This window comes from Rhineura floridana, chromosome 3 (genome assembly GCF_030035675.1).
Source record: "Rhineura floridana isolate rRhiFlo1 chromosome 3, rRhiFlo1.hap2, whole genome shotgun sequence".
NCBI lineage: Eukaryota > Metazoa > Chordata > Lepidosauria > Squamata > Rhineuridae > Rhineura > Rhineura floridana.
The window spans coordinates 212,499,103-212,519,649 of record NC_084482.1 but is presented as its reverse complement, the minus strand read 5'-3'; the positions used below and the strand labels follow the sequence as shown (position 1 = coordinate 212,519,649).

The following is a 20,547-nucleotide window of genomic DNA, read 5'->3' as shown; positions in this document are numbered from 1 at the left end:
TCAGACAGTGGCCTTGAAGGCAGGTGGGCTTGAGGTGGTTTGCCACGCATGGGGCAATGGCCAGAAGGTCCAGAGCCGAAGGCAGGGGTGGGGGACATTTTGCAGCCGGAGGGCCGCCGGATTCCCTCGTGGATCACCTTCTGGGGGCTTCATACCAGTCAGAGCCATTCACACACATCTATACACCCACGCTCACCAGCAGAACACTCCCGCCTGCTTCCCTTTTGGTCCTCCTTCCTCTTCATCGGATGGCCAAGGGAAGTGACCCGCCTTCTGCAACCAACAGCCTTCAGCGTCATCTTCTCAGTCGCCGTCTCTTCTGACTTGGGAAAAACTATCCCTGCAGTGCTGGCCTTCTAGGCCACAAAGAAGGGGTACCCTTTGACAGTGAATATGCACAGTTGGGGGTGAAAGTCAACAATATCCAGTTTCACAACAAAATGTGCAGAATATGTTCTGCTGCTTAACTGACGCGTGAGTCCAGTTCATTCAGTCAGGCATGAGTCCAGCTCCGTTCTTGCCGAACCTGACAACCCTCCCCCTCCTCCCTCTTGAGAAATTACAGTGCCCAGTTGACATGGAAATGGACTGCCTTCAAATCGATCCCGACTCATGGCAACCCTATGAAGAGGGTTTTCATGGTAAGCGGCATTCAGAGAGGGTTGACCATTGCCTTCCTCTGAGGCTGAGAGGCAGTGACTGGCCCAAGGTCACCCAGGGAGCTCATGGCTGTGTGGGGATTTGAATCCTGGTCCAGCACCTTAACCACTACACCATACTTGCTCCCAAGTGCCAAGTTATGTATCACCAAAAAAGTGGATAAAAGATAACAGATATTTGCGTAAACATTGTGAATACTAATTTATGTCCTTGCCCTTCTTGGCTAATTAAAGCTAGCAGGGATGGAACAGCTGGGTGGGCCAGGGAAGTGATTAATGTCTGAGAGAGGGGGTAGTCCCTGGCTGCTTGAAAGAGGCAGTAGTGAGACCACTCCTGAAGACACCCTCCCTGGACCCAGAAAATTTTAATAACTATTGGCTGGTGGCAAATGTTCCATTCCTGGGCAAGGTCCTTGAATGAGTGGTGGCAGGCCAGCTCCAGACACTCTTGGATGAGACCGATTATCTGGATCCATTTCAGTCGGGTTTCAGGCCTGGTTTTGGCAGGGAAACAGCCTTGGTTGCCCTGTATGATGACCTTTGTTGGGAGAGAGACAGGGGGAGTGTGACTCTGTTGATTCTCCTTGACGTCTCACAGGCTTTCAATACCATCGACCATGGTATCCTTCTGGGGAGACTGGCTGAGTTGGGAGTGGGAGGGACTGCATGGCGGTGGTTCCACTCCTACTTGGCAGGTCGGCTCCAGAAGGTGGTGCTTGGGGAACATTGCTTGGCACCCTGGACTCTCCAGTATGGGGTTCCGCAGGGGTCAGTTCTGTCCCCCATGCTGTTCAACATCTACATGAAACTGTTGGGTGCCGTCATCCGGAGCTTTGAAGTGCGTTGCCATCAGTGAGTGAACAGGTAGAAAAATGGCAAATGCAATTCAATATAAACCAGTGTAAAATTATGCATATTGGAGCAAAAAATCTTAATTTCACATATACGCTCATGGGGTCTGAACTGGCGGTGACCGACCAGGAAAGAGACCTCGGGGTTGTAGTGGACAGCACAATGAAAATGTCAACCCAGTGTGTGGCAGCTGTGAAAAAGGCAAATTCCATGCTAGCAATAATTAGGAAAGGTATTGAAAATAAAACAGTCAATATCATAATGCCGTTGTGTAAATCTATGGTGCAGCCGCATTTGGAATACTGTGTACAGTTCTGGTCGCCTCAACTCAAAAAGGATATTATAGAGTTGGAAAAGGTTCAGAAGAGGGCAACCAGAATGATCAAGGGGATGGAGGGACTCCCTTACGAGGAAAGGTTGCAGCATTTGGGGCTTTTTAGTTTAGAGAAAAGGCGGGTCAAAGGAGACATGATAGAAGTGTATAAAATTATGCATGGCATTGAGCAAGTGGATAGAAAAAAGTTCTTCTCCCTCTCTCATAATACTAGAACTCGTGGACATTCAAAGAAGCTGAATGTTGGAAGATTCAGGACAGACAAAAGGAAGTACTTCTTTACTCAGCGCATAGTCAAACTATGGAATTTGCTCCCACAAGATGCAGTAATGGCCACCAGCTTGGATGGCTTTAAAAGAAGATTAGACAAATTCATGGAGGACAGGGCTATCAGCAGCTACTAGCCATGATGGCTGTGCTCTGTCCCCCTAGTCAGAGGCAGCATGCTTCTGAAAACCAGTTGCCGGAAGCCTCAGGAGGGGAGAGTGTTCTTGCACTCGGGTCCTGCTTGCGGGCTTCCCCCAGGCACCTGGTTGGCCACTGTGAGAACAGGACGCTGGACTAGATGGGCCACTGGCCTGATCCAGCAGGCTCTTCTTATGTTCTTATGTTCTTAGTATGCTGATGACACACAGCTGTATTTCTCCTTTTCATCTTCTTCAGGTGAGGCTGTCAATGAACCAGTGCCTGGCTGTGACAATGGACTGGATGAGGGCTAATAAACTGAGGCTCAACCCAGACAGGATGAAGATGCTGTTAGTGGGTGGTTCTTCTGACCGGATGGTGGATGCCCAACCTGTCCTGGATGGGTTTGCACTCCCCTTGAAGGAGCAGGTTCGTAGCTTGGGGTTCTCCTAGAAACCATCTCTGTCACTTAAGGCTCAGGTAGCCTCGGTGGCACGGAATGTCTTTTGCCAATTTCAATTGGTGGCTCAGCTACGCCCCTATCTGGACAGGGATAACCTGGCTTCAGTTGTCCATGCTCTGGTAATCTCCAAGTTAGATTAGTGCAATGTGCTCTACGTGGGGCTGCCTTTGAAGGCGGTTTGGAAACTGCAGCTTGTGCAAAATGCAGCGGCCAGATTGGTAACAGGGACTAGCCACTTTGAACACATAAAACCAATTCTGGCCCGCTTGCATTGGCTGCCTGTATGTTTCAGATTCAATGCTGGTTTTAACCTATAAAGCCTTACATGGCTTGGGACCACAATACCTGATGGAACGCCTCTCCCGACATGAACCCACCCGAACACTACGCTCAACATCCAAGGCCCTCCTGCAGGTGCGTACTCCAAGGGAAGCTGGGAGTGTGGCAACAAGGGAGAGGGCCTTCTCAGTGGTGGCCCCCAAATTATGGAATGATCTCCCTGACGAGGTGTGTCTGGTGCCAACACTGTTATCTTTTCAGTGCCAGGTCAAGACTTTCCACTTCTCCCAGGAATTTCAGCATGCGTTTTTAAATTGTTTTTTTTAAAATGTGTTTTTGTATATTTGTTTTTAATGTTTTTATTTATTTTATTTTTTAAATGTTTGCTGCCCTGGGCTCCTGCTGGGAGGAAGGGCGGGATATAAATCAAATAATAAATAAATAAATTGTTGTAAGCCACCCAGAGAGCTTTGGCTATGGGGCAGTATACAAATGCAACAAATAACAATAACAACAACAACAACAACAATATATGCATAGAAGCTCATTTCAAAGCTTTTTTAAAAAAAGATATTTTAAAGGTGTTTTGTTTTAATATGTTTTTAAAGATGTTTTGTTTTAATATATTTTAAAGTCTGTTTTTATGAAGTTTTAGAGTGTTTTTAGTCTTTTTGTTTGCCACCCTGGGCTCCTACTGGGAGGAAGGTGGGATATGAATTTAGTAAATAAATAAATAAATTGGAAATAACTGTTAGCATGACTGGAGCAGCAAGCCGTCCTCTTAAAAACGTGATGCAAATATAATTTAAAAAAATGTAATAGATAAACTCAGAACACTAAAAATAAGCATAGAAAATACAAAATGACTTTTAAGAAATGGCTTGCAGTCAGGTGCTCAGTGGTGGGATCCAATATTTTCCTCTCTGGTGGACCTGTCCCCGAATTCAGGGTTTTTTTGGGGGGGGGGAGGTACACAGACAACTCCTCCAGATTTCACGGGTTATTAGTATTTGCTTGTGCCACTGAACTATTTTTGCTATCAGTACACGAAGGTCAGAATGAGGACGTTAAATTTAAAGACTTTGTATCATTCCTGCTTTTGGTGCCAGACCGTGATTTGTTTTCTTATTGGGTTTGTATACCGCCCCATAGCCGAAGCTCTCTGGGCAGTTTACAACATGGTTCAACAATGGAAAGAACTAAACGACTTGAACATCTTGACTTGGCTGAGAAATGTTTGGAACATCTCCTTACTCGAGGGATGGAAAAATGAGGATTTCTCATATATCCTTTGGAACATGACTTGCATGGACAACTGTCAGCAGTAGCAAAACGTAGATATGGTTGAATTAAATGTTTTTCCCTTTCTGCATACTTGGATTGTAATATTGTCCAGTCCTGTGGTCTCCCAGGTGGTGCTGGTGGGGAAATGGTCATATGGGGAGCATGACTCCATATCATCATTCATGGCTGAGATTTTTCACTGAAGCCAAAAGAAAACTTAAAACTTTGCTGAATTCAACAAAATCCAACAAAAATGACAGCGCTGATTTCTTACATCACAGGGAGCAGGAATTTAGTTCCCATTTGTGTCGAAACAGGGTGACGTCAGAGCGCTGAGAAATGAAGGAGCTTTGAAAAGCTACTTTTTTTGAACTACAAGTCCCATCAGCCCCAGACAGCACGGCGATTGGACTGGGCTGATGGGAGCTGTAGTTCAAACGAAGTAACTGTTCCAGGCTCTTGAAGCTGTGAGGAAAGGCCCCTCAGGCTGTGCCTCCCGTGGAAAGTGCCCCCCCCATCCCTTGGAGCAACTGCAGCCCCAACGCAACAGCAGGGGGGCGGGTAGAGGAAGAGGAGAGTGGCGAAGAAGGGAGACTCGGTCCTCCAGTGGGTAAAGGAACCGAGTTCTGGTTCCTAGAGAGGAAGGAAGTGGGAGGACAGAATAATATATGGGGAAAGGGGGGAGGGGGTCTCATCATCCGGGAAGAGGAGGAAGAGAGAGCAAAGAGGTGCGACGTGTTTGGGGGCTGGGGGGAAGAGGAGGAGGGTTTTCTTTCGGGGATCCATACAAAGGGGGTGTGGGGAGGGGGTGGACCACGCAGTCCATCTGCAAAGCGTGCACAAAACTGCGCTGAAGCTGCCCCCCCTTACAGGTCACCCCAGACTCCCCAGGGATGAGATGCAGCCCAGGCAGGGGGGAAAGGGGGGCCCCTCTTGATGCAGGGGAAAGAAACAGCCTTGTTGGGGGGCGCATTGGAGGGGAGGGGTTTGCTGTGCTGCTCTTCTGCCCCAGAGCTGGAGGGAGCGCCCCTGTTGGATTTCCTCCACTGGAAGAGGGTCTGGTCAGTTTCCCTCCTGCCAGGCAAGGAAAATGGAGAGAGGAATCTGAAACTGACCAGGCTCTGAATGCGCTTCTCAAAGCTTTCCAGGCAGCGGATGGAGGGAATGGGTGAATAAATGCCTCCTCCTCCTCCTCAGCTGGACTCGAGGGGAAGGGGAGTTTGTGGGAGGGGAAGCTCAAAGCCCGCTTGCGGTGGATCCCAGCTGCTCTTGCAGGATTGGTCCATCTGAGGGGTTGCTGAGGGTCTTTCTCTCCTGGCGCGGCCACCCTCCCCCCTGCGGGGTCAGAGTGCTGGGGGGGGGGACAAGAAAAAAACTGCTTTCCCCCCAACATTGTCCACTTTTGTTATAGGCCTTCACATCTCTACAGTAGTTTAGTGGCAAATTGAGAAGTGCAGGGTCCCTTCATGATAGCCATGCCCCCTTCCATCCTCTTTTTTTCCCTGCTGGGTTGAGAATTAGATCCTTGTTAATGCCTTCTCCCACAGCTAGGAGCCAAAAAGCATGAAAGGGCAGAGTGTTGCCTACTGAGTCTTCTGAGTGGCTGACTCGCCTCCTTTCACTCTGATTCACCCTAATTAGCAGGAAAGAACAAGGAAGTATGTTAGAAGACTCTTCTCAGTGGCTAACACACTCTCCTTTCATCCTGATTGGCTCACAGGATGTTGGAGACCATGCTGAGATCCTGCTCCCAAAAAACTAAGCGGTCTAAATTCAGGTAGTGTCCTGGGCCCAGAGACAGGGTTGTTCTGAAGACCAAAGTAGAGGGGGACAAAATATGTTTCCCACTGAGAGCTCATTAGAGGCAGGCCTGTGTAGAAATATAAACATAAGAATAAAATGTATGGAGAAAAATAATAATAAGTAAATCAACTTATTGCCTCAGTCGCTTGACACTGTGCGGTGTGGAACTTTTGGTCTTCCAGATGTTGTTGAACTACAACTCCCATCATCCTTGTCCTTTGATCATAGTTGCTGGGGCTGATGGGAGTTGTGGTTCAAAAACATCTGAAGGTTAACTTGGATTATACGGGTGGATGGTACCAACAATGTGTCCTGCTGATTTTGACATGGATGTATTGCAAGTAGTTCCTCATACTCTTTTCATTGCCCAGTGAGCTGGACCAGACTGAATGCAGGTCAGTGGTCCTCTGCCCGTATTTCTGATGGAAAGAGTGGAGGAGTTTTGCATCCCCAGGGAGCTCCAAGCTGGAGTCATTAGACCAAATTCACCCTCCCCATTTCTTTGCAATGTGTGCAAAACCTATTTTGTTTGCCAACTGTCAGGGACATGACATGAAATTAATCTCTGTGCAGATTAAGTTTTTAATTATATGCTTGGTGAAAAGGTCCCCATAATGAAGCCTGAAATGGTTCACAACTTGGAGAAGAAACTCTGTGGTGAGCAGGAATTAAAGGCTTTGCGCAAGCAGAAGCAGAGATGAGAGGGGAGGGGTCGGAGATGGGTGAAACTCCTGGGGGTGGCTAAAGACACAAGAGGTGCCCAAGCATGGAGAAGAGTCTGGAAGAAACGGGGGGTTGGTCTGAAAGACATTTGGGGCCTTTAAGGCCTGTTGCAGATCAAGCATTGTGAGGCAAAACAACCCAGGAAAAGGACGTGCCATTTATTTATTTAGATTGAGGCTGCTTATAATATTCAAACATCTGAAATCCATATTGGTATAAAGGATGAAATTCCTCCCATCCCCGTCTCTCCCCTGCAGGCCCTTGAGAGCTGCTCCCTACGAAACATGCCTCGTGGCGAAAGCTGTGGGAGTCCCAGAGCTGGCCTGGTTTACTCCTCTTCCCTCAGGGGCTGCACCATGGCCTCAGAGGCACCGTCCGGATTGTCTCTTCTCTGGGATAGAGTGGAAAGAGCAGCTGGGCAGCCCCATGAGGTAAGGGAAGCATCATTGGGGGAAGACAGAGGGGACAGCGCGGCTGCGTCTCCCTGAGCGTGGTGGGGAGGGCTCTGGGAGAACACTAGTTCTGAGGCTGCATAAGGAGAGCCTGCCGGATCAGGCCAATAGCCCGTCTGTTCCAGCACCCGGTTCTTGCAGTGGCCGACCAGAGGCCTGTGGGAAGCCGCTGGCAGAACCTGAATACAAGCGCACTCTCCCCACTTGTGATTCGGTGACACATATCTGGCAGAACTCGCTTGAACACATGTGGCTGTTACAATACACTCTTGGAGAGGTGGGATCGTTTATGGTCATCAGTCAAGCTCTGCCCTGCAATTGTGTCTGAGCAGTCTAAAACCCAGAAATGCTCACACACACACCCCACAAAAGGAAATGCAAAGAGAAAGAGGGTGGAGCTGGTTCCATGGTGTGAAACCAAAGTCAAGCCGTTTCTGGGATTGAACTCCTGTCATGCAACGAGAGGGGGTCAAGAAGGGAGTCATCCCAGCGTGCCCCACTGGTCAGGCTATTAGTCCAATATGGACCAAAGTGAAGCTGCCAAGTGTCCTGCTATGTTACAATTCCCAGCATACTGCCTCTGGCAGTGGAGGCAATGCATTGTCATTGTGCCTAGTAGCCACTGATGTCCTTATCCTTCCTGGATTGGATTCAGAGGAGGGCAACAAAGATGATCAGGGTACTGGAAACAAAGCCCTATGAGGAGAGACTGAAAGAACTGGGCATGTTTAGCCTGGAGAAGAGAAGACGGAGGGGAGATATGATAGCACTCTTCAAGTACTTTAAAGGTTGTCACATAGAGGAGGGCCGGGATCTCTTCTCCATCGTCCAGAGTGCAGGACATGGAATAATGGGCTCAAGTTGCAGGAAGCCAGATTTCGACTGGACATCAGAAAAACTTCCTAACTGTTAGAGCCATACGACCATGGAACCAATGACCTAGAGAGGTAGTGGGCTCTCCGACACTGGAGGCATTCGAGAGGCAGCTGGACAGCCATCTGTCAGGAATGCTGTGATTTGATTCCTGCATTGAGCAGGTGGTTTGACTCGATGGCTTTGTAGGCCCCTTCCAACTCTACTATTCTAGGATTCTATGATTTGTCCAATCCTCTTTGAAAGCTGTTCAAGCTTTAGGCTGGGCGAATGGTGCATGTTGGAGAAACTGCCTCTTCTTCTTTTTCCAGCATCTGTTGCCCTTCCAGGATCTGGTGACCTTTGAGGAGGTGGCCGTGTATTTCACGGAGGAGGAATGGGCCCTGCTGGATCCTGGCCAAAGAGCTCTGCACAGGGAAGTCATGGAGGAGAATTATGAGACGGTGGCCTCTCTGGGTAAATATATTCTCCCCCCTTGACTGATAAATGTTGAAGGTATGAATTTAGCAGCTGTGCTATTTAACCTTCCACTGCAGGGATGCTATTATGGAAATGGGTGCCTCGGCCTTTGATATTTGGGGAGGGACTGCAGCTTAGAGGGAGAACACCTGCTTCGCATGTAGAAGGTCCTAGGTTCAATCCCTGGCAGCTCCGAGAGGGGTGAAATGATCAAGGAGGAGGTGCTGGGAAAGGTCTTGCCCTGCCTGAGATCCTAGAGATCCATTGCTAGTTCTAGTAGACAAAGCTGGGCTAGATGGACAAATTCCCTGATCTGGTATAATGTAGCTTCCTCTGTTCTTTGGCCTTTTGGATGATTGAATATGAAAAGTGCCCCTCCCTGCCACCTTCCGATGCCCCAGGATGACAAATCTTACCTTGCATCCGGAGAAGGAGAGGGCATGAGCTCCCAAACCCCAGCAGAGCATCATTTCCTGCATCCTCAGCAGATAACTGACACGCTGTGACTTGTACTGTAAACCCCCAGTGGGAAAAGATGCTCCCAGGAGCCTGGGAGCACCCACTGCCTCCTCCCTCTTCCTTTCTCTGCCCAAATGTCGGGTTTTGTCTTTGAAGCAGGAGGAACAGCAGTGGCAGTTTGGAGAATCAAGGTGCGCACCACTGTGCTTGCATCAGCCAGTTGTTTTCTGAGCCCATTTCAAGATGCTTACTTTGGCATTTAAAGCTTTAAACAGCCTGACATGCAAATAGCTGCAAGAACGCCATTAGCAAGCCTCCTCCGTAAACCTGTGCGCACTCGGGATGGGGGAGAATATCCGACAAAATCAAACCTGGCATTGGATCCCGACTGAATTCACTAATTCGCTATCCCTTCGGAGAGGCACCGATCTCATGCGATGGGCCATTGCTGTAATCGGCATTGATTCTGCAGCCATGACTGCAATTGGCAACATTTTTGTTAAAATCCTCCCCCTACTTTACGTAATCTTTTCATAATTAAGATACTGTGTCAAGCACAGGATTTCCATTTGTCCATTATATATTACCAAAAAAATCATGATCATCGCAATATAATGCAATAAAAATTGGCTATATATGTCTTCCATGTTAATTGTGAAATCCTGCAATGTCACGTTTTTCAAACAAGATTTCTCGGAGCATTCTGAATCTCTTGCGTGGGAAACATTGCGATGATGAGACTGACCCACGTTTCCCGCCTCGCCCCATCCCACCCCTGCTCCTCTTTTGTTGCTGCTGTCCTAACCAAGGGCTTTCTCTCTCTCTCTCTCTCCCTGTGCTAAATGTGTGTGTGTATGTGTGTGTGTGTGACTCCAGAGAGGAACAACAGGTTGAGCTGTACTCAACCCCCCTCCATCTCACCTGTGCCTTCTGTGCGTGCTCAGTCTCGCACACGGGTGATTAACTTGGTTGTGGTTATAATTATTTAGCTAATGCCCTCAACCCAAAGAAATATTATGTATATTGTTGCTGACTTAACCCCACTGTCACAATAGATATATATTCTCCACTGAAGTGTTACATGACTGACTTTTGAAAAAGATCCCACCTCTCCAAGAGTGTATTTTAACAGTCATGTGTGTCCTCTCTGGACTCGTCATGTGAGTCACTCATGTGCAGCTAGACAGTGAGGACCAGAAGGCAGCTTCCAAAACACAGTCTCCCCCTCTCTCTCTCTCTCTCTCTCTCTCTTTCTCTCTCTCTCTCTCTCCCCTCCCTCACACACACACAGGTTTCCCATTTAATCTCATTGATATCACTCACTCAGACTTTGCATTATAGCTCCTAATTGCTTTTGCTACGACACTTCTCACTATTAGAGCAACCCCGTTTCTTCTTAATTTGTCATTTCCTGCATAAAGTATTTTGTAGTTGCCTGAAAATGTCCCATTCACATCTATTTGAATTCACTCACGCCGTACTGTAATGTTGATAGGTTCCATTTCTTGCTTGACAATTTCTAACTTTCCCTGGTTCATGCTTCTCACATTCCATGTTCCTATTGTGTGCGTCGTACAACTCCGGACTCTCCTTTTGCATCTGTGCACATCAGCCTCTGGGCTTCCTTTTGGCTTTGACCCAGCTGCGTGATTAGTCACAGCGCTACTTGTACTTGTCCTTTGTTCTTCCCCAGTAGCTTGCCAAGTGCCATCTGTCCTGGGGGTCTCATCTTCCAGCACTATCTCATGTTTCAGGTAACATTTTGGGAGGGAGGGAGGGGATGCGAGGTGCCCTCTGGGCAGTGGAAAGGACCATGTTCCTGTCAGACAGGATCCATCCTAGGTTTGTAGATTCCAGCTGTGCATAAGTACTTGGCTGTTCACCTTAAATGGAGGAACAAGAGAGCAGTTTTTTGTGACAATTCTCTCTCTCTCTCTCTCTCTGCGTCTCTTTTCACAACCTCTGACCAAGTACCTACTGCTAAAATAACTCTGTACAAGGCTTGGAGCTTTGACAGTTTGATATCAACAGAGCTCCCAGAAATATGTTTTCAAAGTACAAATCATAATATATTCACAGGATTTCTCCACAGCATTTTATCACCTTTCCTTTTCATTCCATCAGGATACATCTGGGGGGTCAAGGCTGAGGGAGAACCATCCGAAGTATCACTGGGAAAAGCTGAGGAGCAGGTGCAGGAGCAGAAACTGAGGAGTCAAGATGGAGCAAAGAGACAAGAGGAGAAACAGACTCACACAGGGGACAAACCCCATAAATGCTTGGAGTGTGGAAAGAGCTTCAGTCAGAGTGGCACCCTTACTTTGCATCAAAGAACTCACACAGGGGACAAACCTTATAAATGCTTGGAGTGTGGAAAGAGCTTCAGCTGGAGTAGCTCCCTTAGGGTGCATCAAAGAACTCACACAGGGGATAAACCTTATACATGCTTGGAGTGTGGAAAGAGCTTCAGTTGGAGTAGCACCCTTAGTACACATGAAAGAACTCACACAGGGGACAAACCCCATAAATGCTTGGAGTGTGGAAAGAGCTTCAGTCAGAGTGGCACCCTTACTTCGCATCGAAGAACTCACACAGGGGTCAAACCTTATAAATGTTTGGAGTGTGGAAAGAGCTTCAGCTGGAGTAGCGCCCTTAGGGTGCATCAAAGAACTCACACAGGGGACAAAGCTTATAAATGCTTGGAGTGTGGAAAGACCTTCAATCAGAATAGCCACCTTACTTTGCACCAAAGAAATCACACAGGGGACAAACCTTATACATGCTTGGAGTGTGGAAAGAGCTTCAGTTGGAGTAGCACCCTTAGTACACATAAAAGAACTCATACAGGGGACAAAGCTTATAAATGCTTGAAGTGTGGAAAGACCTTCAGTCGGAGTAGCACCCTTACTTCACATCACAGAACTCACACAGGGGACAAACCTTATACATGCTTGGAGTGTGGAAAGAGCTTCAGTCAGAGTAGCCACCTTACTTCGCATCAAAGAACTCACACAGGGGACAAACCTTATACATGCTTGGAGTGTGGAAAGAGCTTCAATCACAGTGGCCACCTTACTTCGCATCAAAGAACTCACACAGGAGACAAACCTTATAAGTGTTTCGAGTGTGGAAAAAGCTTCAAGTGGAGTAGCGCCCTTACGGTACATCAAAGAACTCACACAGGGGACAAACCTTATACATGCTTGGAGTGTGGAAAGAGCTTCAGTCGGAGTGACACCCTTACTTCACATCACAAAACTCACACAGGAGACAAATGTTAAAATGCTTGGAGTGTGGAAGGAGCTTAAGCAGAGTTCAGCTCTTTCTGTGCATCAAAGGATCCACACAGGGAAGCAAGGCTACCAACAGGATTTTCTGGGCTCAGTACTCTCAGTACTCTATGCAGACTGGGCCCTCTGCTGCACTCCTCAAAGACACAAATAATCCAGTGGGAACACTCAAATAACAGCTGGTATAGCATAGTGGGGAGGAGAGCCTGGCTGGGAGTCCAGAGTCTGTGAATTCAAATCCCCGCTTGTGTCTCCTGGGCGTCAAGGGCCAGCTAAAGATCACCCCACAGGGAGTGGCTCGGGGGTTATGTGCCCTGCCACCTGTGCAGCCGTAGGCAAGCTGCATAGTCCCACGGAGCCCAGTTGCCCCCCAGCTGGCAGTTGTGGACAAGGAAGAGGCTGGCTTGTGCACTGGGGAGGACTATCCTCAGAGGGAGGCAATGGTAAACCCCCTCTGAATACCGCTTATCATGAAAACCCTATTCATGGGGTCGCCATAAGTTGGGATCGACTAGAAGGCAGTCCATTCCCATTTCAACATTCAAATAATAAGATATCCAACAGAAAGAATATCAACAGGTGAAGCTTTCCCCATAATTCTATACTATAAAAAGGCAGGTATTACTCCGCCTGCCACATTATTATATAGCCATGAGAGTGGCTGTATACTATAGCCAGCATGGATTTTTCGCATTCCGCAATGATAAATTGAAAATACCCCCCACGTCATTCTGATGCTTCCCATAAGTTCATTTCAAAACAAAACCTTACATAACTTATAGTCCTGAACTCAGAAACGCTTGCTTAACAACCCTTTAAGTTTTCATGGCAGTACAAGAGAGAGGGCATTCTCAGTGGCGGCCCCCACTCTTTGGAACTCCCTCCCACAAGATCTCCGGCACGCCTCTTCCCTAAATGTATTTCGGAAAGCCTTAAAGACCTGGCTCTTTCAGCAGGCCTTCACGGTATCCAGGGAGGGTTAATTATTATAACTGTAATGCCTCCTGCCCAGTTTTAATATTGATGTTGCAGATATGTTGTTTTTATATTTTATCACTGTATTTTATTAATTGTATCTTAACGATGTTGCAAGTTGCCTAGAGTGGCCATTGGCCAGATAGGCGACAAAGAAATTAAATTTATTATTATTATTATTATTATACACAGAACAGTCAGAGAATCAAGAGTTCAAAATATAAAATGAGGAAAAAAACAGACCTGGACTTTTTTCTGTCAGAGATCTCAATTTCATGAAATTAATTAAAAATCAGCCATGTTCACAGAGTACCTGTAATCCTCTTACTGACCTTGCCCCATTCTCTGAACTTCACCTTCTGCAGTTTTAAAAATAAAATGCCTGGCTGATTTTTAATTAATTTAAGAAATTTTACATTGAACTGAATGACAATGTCGGGCATGCTCAGTAAGAACCAGCTGTCAGTGTTCTAAAGCCAGACTCGCAGCTGAAACGTTTCTAAAGATGTTTTGTTATAATGTATTTTAAATCTGTTTTATGATGTTTTAGAGTTTTTGGTGCTTTTGTTTGCTGCCCTGGGCTCGTTCTGGGAGGAATGGCGGGATATAAATCAAATAAATAAATAAAAATGGGGGCAGTGTCAGTGATGTTCTCTACAGTCAAAGGGATTGGTACAAGGGGAACGCCTCCCTCCCCATGGACAGGGAGTAGGGAGCATATCCAACAGTTACTCATATTATAGATGGAAGCAATTCTTGTTGGATTTAAGCAAGCTTGCATGCCCCCCCCTTTCATAGGGAGATGCTCCCTCAAACCAGTATTGGGGATATCTCTATATGTTTGTTTACCATGATGTAACTTCCTCAAAGGGTGGGGTTATTTATTTCTTCCTCCTCCTTTGTTAGGGGATATTGATCCTTTTTGCATATTCTGCATTAACCTCTAGCAGACGGAACAGGCAGACGTTCCTTCCAGGGGCATCCTCACCAATGACTGAAAATGGACTGAGACTACAGATTATTTTCTATCTAAGCTAGAGCCTATGTTGTCTTAAACATATGAAGGTTGTGAGTAAATACTCTTTATTCTTTTTACCTAAGAAGATTGTCTCTGTGACTTCTTTGATTAACTAGTGTGCGTGGGAGGAAGGTGTGGGACTGGTTTATTCTCATTCCACTGAACGGAACAGGCAGGAATGGGCCCTTTATAAAAGAAATTGATGCCAAAAACACTGGGATGTGTTAGAGACACTTGAGAACAACATTTAGGAACAAAAACCATTCCAATAGGATTTTTATTAATCCTTTCACAACCAAAATGCCCTGCGGAACAAAATGAAACAGCCCAGAACAGCAACTTCCCAGCGAGCCAGACCCACCAAATTCACCAGTCCCACATGACTACATGGGATGCATGCAATAAGACACAAAACCTCCACGAAACCACGTTCCGATACCCGTTCCAGGCTATAATACGCTTTTACGTAAAACAGCCTGGAATGGCGACTTCCCAGCGAGCCGGACCCACCAAATTCACCAACCACACATGTTGCTGCCTCTCCTTTTGTTGGGAAATGGGAGATAACACAGGATGACCCAGGAACCCCTGGGGTGATCAGCAATACCCTTTCTTGCTGTTTGTAGGTCCACTAAGCAGCACTATTAGTGCTGCTACCAGGTTGCGAAGGGCTGGTGATTTGGGGAGAGAGAGAGATTGGAGGGGCAAGTCGGCTGGCTTTTACTCATGGCCTTTCTGCTGTCGGTAATGGGAGAAGACACTCCTTGCTGCCACTGAGCCACCTCCCCAGTGTAAATATAGCATACCTGGGCTGCTGCCTTTTTGGTCTGAAAAAAGAAGGGATCATCCTGTCTCTGCAGAGACCAGCAGATCTTATAGTGCTCCTAGTGGGAAGAAGAGTAAACTGCAGCTATTCTCTAGCACCAAAAGCTACCTGTAGTTGCATTGAATACTAGTATAGCTTACTACAAAAACCTTGCTAGGAAAGAAAAACAACAATGTACTATATTGTTTTCACACACATACCTCATTAATCATTACTAGAGCTGCCAACTAAGTAATAATATTAATTGGAGCAATTTGTTTTGCAGTTAAATTTGCATACTATCAACATTTCATTCAAGATGTTTTGTGTAGATGCCTGTATAATTTATAAATAAACACTACAACTCGTTGGAATGAGGTCATCTTTAATATATATTACAGTAACATAAGAGAATTAAAGTACTGACAAAAATAGAAAAGTGTGCCCTTAACTTTCAGCAGTACCAATTTAAATTTGACATCAAATGAAATGTGTCTCTTGTTAAATTAACTGAAGTTATATTTGGCTATATACCATTGAAAACAATTGGAGCGCATAGCACCAATCTTTGCTTGTGTGTATGCAAGTGAATGTGGTTGCTGTGAAAGCTTGTGGCCCAGAGCATTGACTCATCCAGTGATGCATGACTGGTGCATTTGATTGACTTGGCTGGCTCAGATGTTGTTCTGGGCTCTGTTCAGAAGATGTATTATTGCATGGAACGTGGCTTATGTGGAAGTTTTGTGTCTTATTGCATGCATGAACATTAATTTGTTCAGTATCATTATTACCTAAAAGGATAAAGAACACAGAGGCACTGGAAGAACACAAGTGACATACACTCAATTTGGGTGGTTGGGGGGGGTGTTACCAAAAGAAAAAAATCATGTTGCAGAGCAGTGTGTATCCATTATGTCTCCTACGCAGCTATGAAGTGCTTTTAACCTGTCTTTCTGAGAAGAGGAAGGCAATGAAAAAGGGCTTCCTCCCAGCTAAATTTAGTTAGAATTGGAGCCTAATGGGCTGTGGGGCTAGGAAGAAAGGTGAGACGGCTGTCCTGAATTGTTTAGGCTGCAGTAGATAAAGCAGGTGACCTTGTTGAAGCCCTTGTCACACTTTGGAACAACAAGGCACGTTGGGCTCTTGACACGGTTGCCCCTGAGTGCCCTTGTGATGTTCATGTATTAGTGTATATATGGTAAGTGCTGTTTGTATAGGAGATACATGGTAAGTGGAATGAAAGAGGAGGGGGAGTGAATGGGCAGTAGAATGCTGGATGATTGGCTGAGTGTTTAGAATGGCTGAGGGTATAAATGGAAGGATGACAGTTAAATCTGGGTGGACGGTGAACGTGAGTGGGTTGTTTTGGTGGGTTTTTGAGAGGAGATTGGGTGGAGAGTTGGTGGATGTGAGGAGAGTGTTGAGTTCGGATTAATACTAAGACCAGTACCTCAGGAATAATGAAACTATATGCTTAAGTGCCTTTATAAAGTAATCTTGTTATCTCTGTTATTTAATAAATATATTTGGTTTACCAAAGGCCTGATCCTTGGCTAGGGTTCCACAGACCAGAAAGGAGGGTAAGGTAAATACCAAGGCTGAAGGGTAACAAATGGTGGCAGCGGTGAAGAGAATAACACCACAAATATTCAGAGCAAACCAGGATTATCTGCATTGATACAAAGGGATTGGGACAGCTTAAGCACGCAGTCACAGAGGTAACCTGATAGAGAGACTCAGGCAGAGTCTCTGGGAATACGGGTTATAGGACGTGACTGGTGGTGCTGCCTAGCAGGGGGATCTGGTGAGGTCTATGCTAGAGCGGGGAGAGAAACCATAAAAAAGGACAGTCCGGACTGGTGGAGTCCCTGGTGGTGCCTAGTGACAGGCAGTAACCACGAGCAGGTAGGAACCTGACAGGGAGAGCCAGGGAAGGGCGTCACAGCCCTCTCCGGCATCGTGGAGCCCAGCTTGCACCTTGGTACACCAGTGAGCTAAGGACAATGTAACAGGCTGGATGACGGCTAGAGCGCAAGTGGTGAAAAACGTGCCGTGAGGCTGATCGTGCATGAGGAAAACATCGTAATTGTGCCTACTGTGTGGCGGTGAGGGCAGCAAAGAAGGCCCACTTCTCTGCCTCCATCGCATCCTCAAGGAGCTGTCTGGTGGAGCTTTTCCGTATTGTCAGGGGTCTGTTGACATCAACTCCAGGAAATGGAGTTTTAGACCCTTTGGAGGCCCACTGCGCATTGTTTGCAAGGCACTTTAAGGGTAAAGTTGCTCGTCTCCATAGCAGTCTTGATGCCCCCTCCACATCTACTGTAGTCCCCAATGAGGTGTCCAGTGCAACATCTGCTACAACTTCTTGGGAACGGTTTCAGTTGATGCGGCCTGATGACATAGTCAAGGTGCTTGTGATGATGCAGCCAGCAACTTCCTCTTGACCCTTGCCCTTCTTGGCTTATGAAAGCTTGCTGAGGGGGTTTGACCGAGTGGATCCAGGGTGTGGTCAACGCATCATTGCAGGAGGGAGTAGTTCAAGCCACCTTAAAAGAGGCATTGATTCGACCACTCCTGAAAAAGCCCACCCTGGACCCATTGGTTTATGACAACTACCGACCGGTTGCAAATACCCCCTCCTAACTGGTTTAAAAGTAAAATCACTCACTCTCCCTGTCCCCTCACCCCTATTCTCTCCCCCACCTGCCCTCCTAAACAGTTTAAAAGTAAAATCGCTCAATCTCCCTGCCCCCCCACCCCCATTCTCTCCCCCCGCCTGCCCTCCTAAATCGTTTAAAAATAAAATAGCTCACTCTCCCTGCCTCCCACCCCCATTCTCTCCCCCCACCTGCCCTCCTAACTGGTTTTAAATTAAAATCGCCCACTGTCCCTGTCCCCCCACCCCCATTCTCTCCCCCCGCCTGCCTTCCTAACTGGTTTAAAAGTAAAATTGCTCACTCTCCCTGTCCTCCCCACCCCCATTCTCTCCCCCCCCCGCCTGCCCTCCTAACTGGTTTAAAAGTAAAATCGCTCAATCTCCCTGTCCTCCCCACCCCCATTCTCTCCCCCCCCGCCTGCCCTCCTAACTGGTTTAAAAGTAAAATCGCTCACTCTCCCTGTCCTCCCCACCCCCATTCTCTGCCCCCGCCTGCCCTCCTAACTGGTTTAAAAGTAAAATCGCTCACTCTCCCTGTCCTCCCCACCCCCATTCTCTGCCCCCGCCTGCCCTCCTAAATGGTTTAAAAGTAAAATGGCTCACTCTCCCTGTCCTCCCCACCCCCATTCTCTCCCCCCCCGCCTGCCCTCCTAACTGGTTTAAAAGTAAAATCGCTCACTCTCCCTGTCCTCCCCACCCCCATTCTCTCCCCCCGCCTGCCCTGCTAACTGGTTTAAAAGTAAAATATCTGTGAACTTTTCCATTGGAGCCTCTGGCATACATGTAACTGGCCAATTGCCAAGAAAATCCAACACGGTCACATTTGACTTTAAAAGAGGAAACTTCAGAAAAATGAGGGGATTGGTAAAAAGAAAGCTGAAAAACAAGTCCAGAGGGTCACATCACTCGAAAATGCTTGGAAGTTGTTTAAAAACACTATATTAGAAGCTCAACTGGAGTGCATACCGCAGATCAGAAAAGGTACCGCCAGGGCCAAGAAGATGCCAGCATGGTTAACGAGCAAAGTCAAGGAAGCTCTTAGAGGCAAAAAGTCTTCCTTCAGAAAATGGAAGTCTTGTCCGAATGAAGAAAATAAAAAAGAACACAAACTCTGGCAAAAGAAATGCAAGAAGACAATAAGGGATGCTAAAAAAGAATTTGAGGAGCACATTGCTAAGAACATAAAAACCAACAACAAAAAATTCTATAAATACATTCAAAGCAGGAGACCATCTAGGGAGACGATTGGACCCTTGGATGATAAGGGAGTCAAAGGTGTACTAAAGAACGATAAGGAGATTGCAGAGAAGCTAAATGAATTCTTTGCATCTGTCTTCACAGTGGAAGATATAGGGCAGATCCCTGAACCTGAACTAACATTTGCAGGAAGGGATTCTGAGGACCTGAGACAAATAGTGGTAACGAGAGAGGAAGTTCTAAGCTTAATGGACAATATAAAAACTGACAAATCACCGGGCCCGGATGGCATCCACCCGAGAGTTCTCAAAGAACTCAAATGTGAAATTGCTGATCTGCTAACTAAAATGTGTAACTTGTCCCTCGGGTCCTCCTCCGTGCCTGAGGACTGGAAAGTGGCCAATGTAACGCCAATCTTCAAAAAGGGATCCAGAGGGGATCCCGGAAATTACAGGCCAGTTAGCTTAACTTCTGTCCCTGGAAAACTGGTAGAAAGTATTATTAAAGCTAGATTAACTAAGCACACAGAAGAACAAGCCTTGCTGAAGCAGAGCCAGCATGGCTTCTGCAAGGGAAAGTCCTGTCTCAGTAACCTATTAGAATTCTTTGAGAGTGTCAACAAGCATATAGATAGAGGTGATCCAGTGGACATAGTATACTTAGACTTTCAAAAAGCATTTGACAAGGTAACTCACCAAAGGCTTCTGAGGAAGCTTAGCAGTCATGGAATAAGAGGAGAGGTCCTCTTGTGGATAAGGAATTGGTTAAGAAGCAGAAAACAGAGAGTAGGAATAAACGGACAGTTCTCCCAATGGAGGGCTGTAGAAAGTGGAGTCCCTCAAGGATCGGTATTAGGACCTGTACTTTTCAACTTGTTCATTAATGACCTAGAATTAGGAGTGAGCAGTGAAGTGGCCAAGTTTGCTGACGACACTAAATTGTTCAGGGTTGTTAAAACAAAAAGGGATTGCGAAGAGCTCCAAAAAGACCTCTCCAAACTGAGTGAATGGGCAGAAAAATGGCAAATGCAGTTCAATATAAACAAGTGTAAAATTATGCATATTGGAGCAAAAAATCTTAATTTCACATATACGCTCATGGGGTCTGAACTGGCGGTGACCGACCAGGAGAGAGACCTCGGGGTTGTAGTGGACAGCACGATGAAAATGTCAACCCAGTGTGCGGCAGCTGTGAAAAAGGCAAATTCCATGCTAGCGATAATTAGGAAAGGTATTGAAAATAAAACAGCCGATATCATAATGCCGTTGTATAAATCTATGGTGCGGCCGCATTTGGAATACTGTGTACAGTTCTGGTCGCCTCATCTCAAAAAGGATATTATAGAGTTGGAAAAGGTTCAGAAGAGGGCAACCCGAATGATCAAGGGGATGGAGCGACTCCCTTACGAGGAAAGGTTGCAGCATTTGGGGCTTTTTAGTTTAGAGAAAAGGCGGGTCAGAGGAGACATGATAGAAGTGTATAAAATGATGCATGGCATTGAGCAAGTGGATAGAGAAAAGTTCTTCTCCCTCTCTCAATACTAGAACTCGTGGACATTCAA

General features: G+C 46.6%; 1 protein-coding gene across 2 annotated transcripts; it reads left to right on the top strand.

Moving 5' to 3' along the window:
* The first annotated feature begins 2,559 nt into the window (after positions 1–2,559).
* Positions 2,560–15,460, top strand: LOC133381496 (zinc finger protein 501-like). 2 transcript variants are annotated; one of them, XM_061620656.1, is made up of 5 exons: positions 2,560–2,679; positions 3,006–3,127; positions 7,060–7,233; positions 8,439–8,583; positions 11,170–15,460. In XM_061620656.1, exons 2-5 carry the CDS (start codon positions 3,011–3,013, stop codon positions 12,324–12,326), a joined length of 1,593 nt encoding a protein of 530 aa, XP_061476640.1. In that variant the 5' UTR covers positions 2,560–2,679; positions 3,006–3,010; the 3' UTR covers positions 12,327–15,460. The 2 variants fall into 2 exon arrangements, with proteins under 2 accessions (XP_061476640.1, XP_061476641.1); XM_061620657.1 differs by lacking the exons at positions 2,560–2,679; positions 3,006–3,127 and adding an exon at positions 6,394–6,474.
* The last annotated feature ends 5,087 nt before the right edge of the window (positions 15,461–20,547 follow it).

What these genes read in the sequence shown, in the direction of transcription:
- LOC133381496 (XM_061620656.1), top strand. Translation starts at nt 3,011, where the DNA reads ATGCTGGTTTTAACCTATAAAGCCTTACATGGCTTGGGACCACAATAC. An exon ending in CATCCAAGGCCCTCCTGCAG is followed by an intron (nt 3,128 to 7,059) that starts GTGCGTACTCCA and finishes TCTCCCCTGCAG; the next exon opens with GCCCTTGAGAGCTGCTCCCT. An exon ending in TGAGACGGTGGCCTCTCTGG is followed by an intron (nt 8,584 to 11,169) that starts GTAAATATATTC and finishes TCATTCCATCAG; the next exon opens with GATACATCTGGGGGGTCAAG.